The sequence below is a fragment of the Urocampus carinirostris genome, chromosome 6 (genome assembly GCF_059441175.1).
Source record: "Urocampus carinirostris isolate Australia breed hairy pipefish chromosome 6, RoL_Ucar_1.0, whole genome shotgun sequence".
NCBI lineage: Eukaryota > Metazoa > Chordata > Actinopteri > Syngnathiformes > Syngnathidae > Urocampus > Urocampus carinirostris.
The window spans coordinates 39314275-39316581 of record NC_142354.1 but is presented as its reverse complement, the minus strand read 5'-3'; the positions used below and the strand labels follow the sequence as shown (position 1 = coordinate 39316581).

Below are 2307 nucleotides of genomic sequence, written 5' to 3'. Positions count from 1 at the left end.
AAATGATGACTCACGACACGTGGTAAACTTTCTCTCCTGGCTTTGATCTCTTTGATCTCCGGCAAAACTAACATAAAATGCGACAGAAACAAAATGAAAATAAATCCAAACAGCTTGCCAACATCATTTTTGCCGTTCCATGTATTCCGTTACTCCCCAAGCCTGCACAAAATTTAGTAATTGTATTCATATTTAGTTTCTTTTGTCTTTTATTAGCATATTTGGTATTGGAGTCATCCAAAAGTAATAAAAGTAATCCAGTTAAAGTAGCCCTACCCAACCCTGTGCATATGTTACTATAAAACCAGACATATATCTTCAAAACTACAAAAGATACACCTCGAATCTGCATAATATTCTGCTATTAAGGTCAAATGAGATTTTTTGCAGCGTTGTTTGTCTGTATTAGCTTTAAAGTCTTGGCATGTAGCTTTGACAGAAAAAAATAAACAGTCATTTATTGCTTACTGTTATTTTCATCAAAACAAACAGTATATTCATTTAGCTACTTTGTTTCAAAACAATTAACAGTCGTTTATGTTAAATTTGCTTTGTTCCGCTTACCTTGACCTGTGCCTGTCCCATCTGTGACTTTCGATCTTTTGAACATCCTGGATCCGTACATAGTTTCTACTAAAAAAGAAGGCAAAGGATTTCAGAAATTCCTGCACTGTTGGATACTGCGAACACAACACTGACATAGGCTGCAGGCAGTGGCCTTCCCACATTGCCTGGCGTTGTTTTGACATGTGGCTAGTATTGGAAACGGGATTATATAATGCTACCAGGATGAATATCTTACAAATGTTAAACTTTAATTGATAATTAAATGTCGATGTCATTTCGAAAAGGCATTCAGTTCATATTTTTGGATACACTTTGAGACTAATATGAGAGTGTTTTGGTGGGGCTGTCAGTCTGGGTATGTTGAGTATTGCACTAAAAGTGTATAGCATAGCTGAAGTAAGTACAACTAATCCAGTCTTCTCAACTTCTAACAGAACATTAACAGTTCTTTGAACAAGACCTGCTGTTTGGGGTCCTCTTCTTGGTACTTTGCATGAACCAAGTTCTGCAACAGCTTTGTCCCCCTGGCCATTAGACTGTTAGATGGTCAATCACACACATAGTAAGCCTACACAGCTGCTAATCTGTACATCTGTCCTTGCACTACTGGCAGTTGTCTATATCCAGCCACTCCTTTGCACATCTGTTCTCCTCTGCACTATCGTACTCCAGTGTTATTGTTATTGTATAGTGACTTGTTTACCCATTTTGCACATCTGGTTAGCTGCTCCTCTTGCACTCTTTGCACTACTGTATAATACTACGCATAGCTATAATTATTTAGTATATTATTAGTACTTCAAAACTCCTCAATACAACATTTTATTTATATCTGTACATTCAAGGAAACTTTGCGGGTCAGATGTATCAAAATTTCGTTCTGTATACACGTGTACAAAAATGACAATAAAGTATATCTGAATCTGAATCTGAATCTGAACATCAGGATGTCTGCTTGATTGAGCACAACTTTCTCTGTATACTCAAAATATTGCAGAGTACTTCCATAGACAACACAAAACATTCTGTCTTAATATGTGTGTGTGTGCGGAGATATCTGTTTGACGAAGGGAATGGACTGTTTTAAATATTCTCAATGACTGTGTAAGCAGAATAGAATAGAATAGAATAGAATATACCTTTATTGTCATTGTTACAAAATGGGTTAACATATTGTGACAACGAAATTAGAACAGGGGTGGAGAAAGTTTTGGAGTTTAGTGCCAGATTGGGTTCAAAAATTGGGCCGAGGGCCTGAGCCTGGAGACCTGTCCAATTTTAATTATTTTTCTAAAATAATAAATAATTATACAGTGCATACAAATGTATATTACAGTTCTTCATATTCTGTATTTGTTTTCAAAAAGATTAATTAGATTAATGGTTTTAAAATCTCAGAATTAAAACAAAATAATATATTATGTCCAAATTTTCAGTAATTAATTTAAAATTTAATTTTCTGTAGTATTTTCTTAGTTTTTCTGTAATATTACAGTAGTATAACTTATTTAGAATGTCCATATAACTATTTTTGTTGTATTTCTGTAGTTGTATTTCTGTTGTGCATTTGAATGTTTTTCTGAAGTGTTTTGTAGTATTTTAGTTGTATTTTTTGTACTAATTCTGTAGTAACATTTATGTAATAATGTTCATGTAGTAATATGTTTGTAGTTTTTTGTAACATTACAGTAGTTGTATTTTGGTAGTATTATTTATATAGTAGTATTTTGTGGTATATCT

The 2307-nt window shown here is 33.6% G+C and overlaps 1 protein-coding gene across 1 annotated transcript in view; it reads right to left on the bottom strand.

Annotated features, from left to right (window-relative positions):
• Positions 1 to 613, bottom strand: part of igfn1.4 (immunoglobulin like and fibronectin type III domain containing 1, tandem duplicate 4) — a 25285-nt gene extending 24672 nt beyond the window's left edge. The window contains 1 exon segment of the mRNA XM_088339113.1: positions 565 to 613. Within this exon segment, the coding sequence (XP_088195239.1) occupies positions 565 to 610 (46 nt within the window). The 5' untranslated portion in view covers positions 611 to 613.
• Positions 614 to 2307: the final 1694 nt, after the last annotated feature.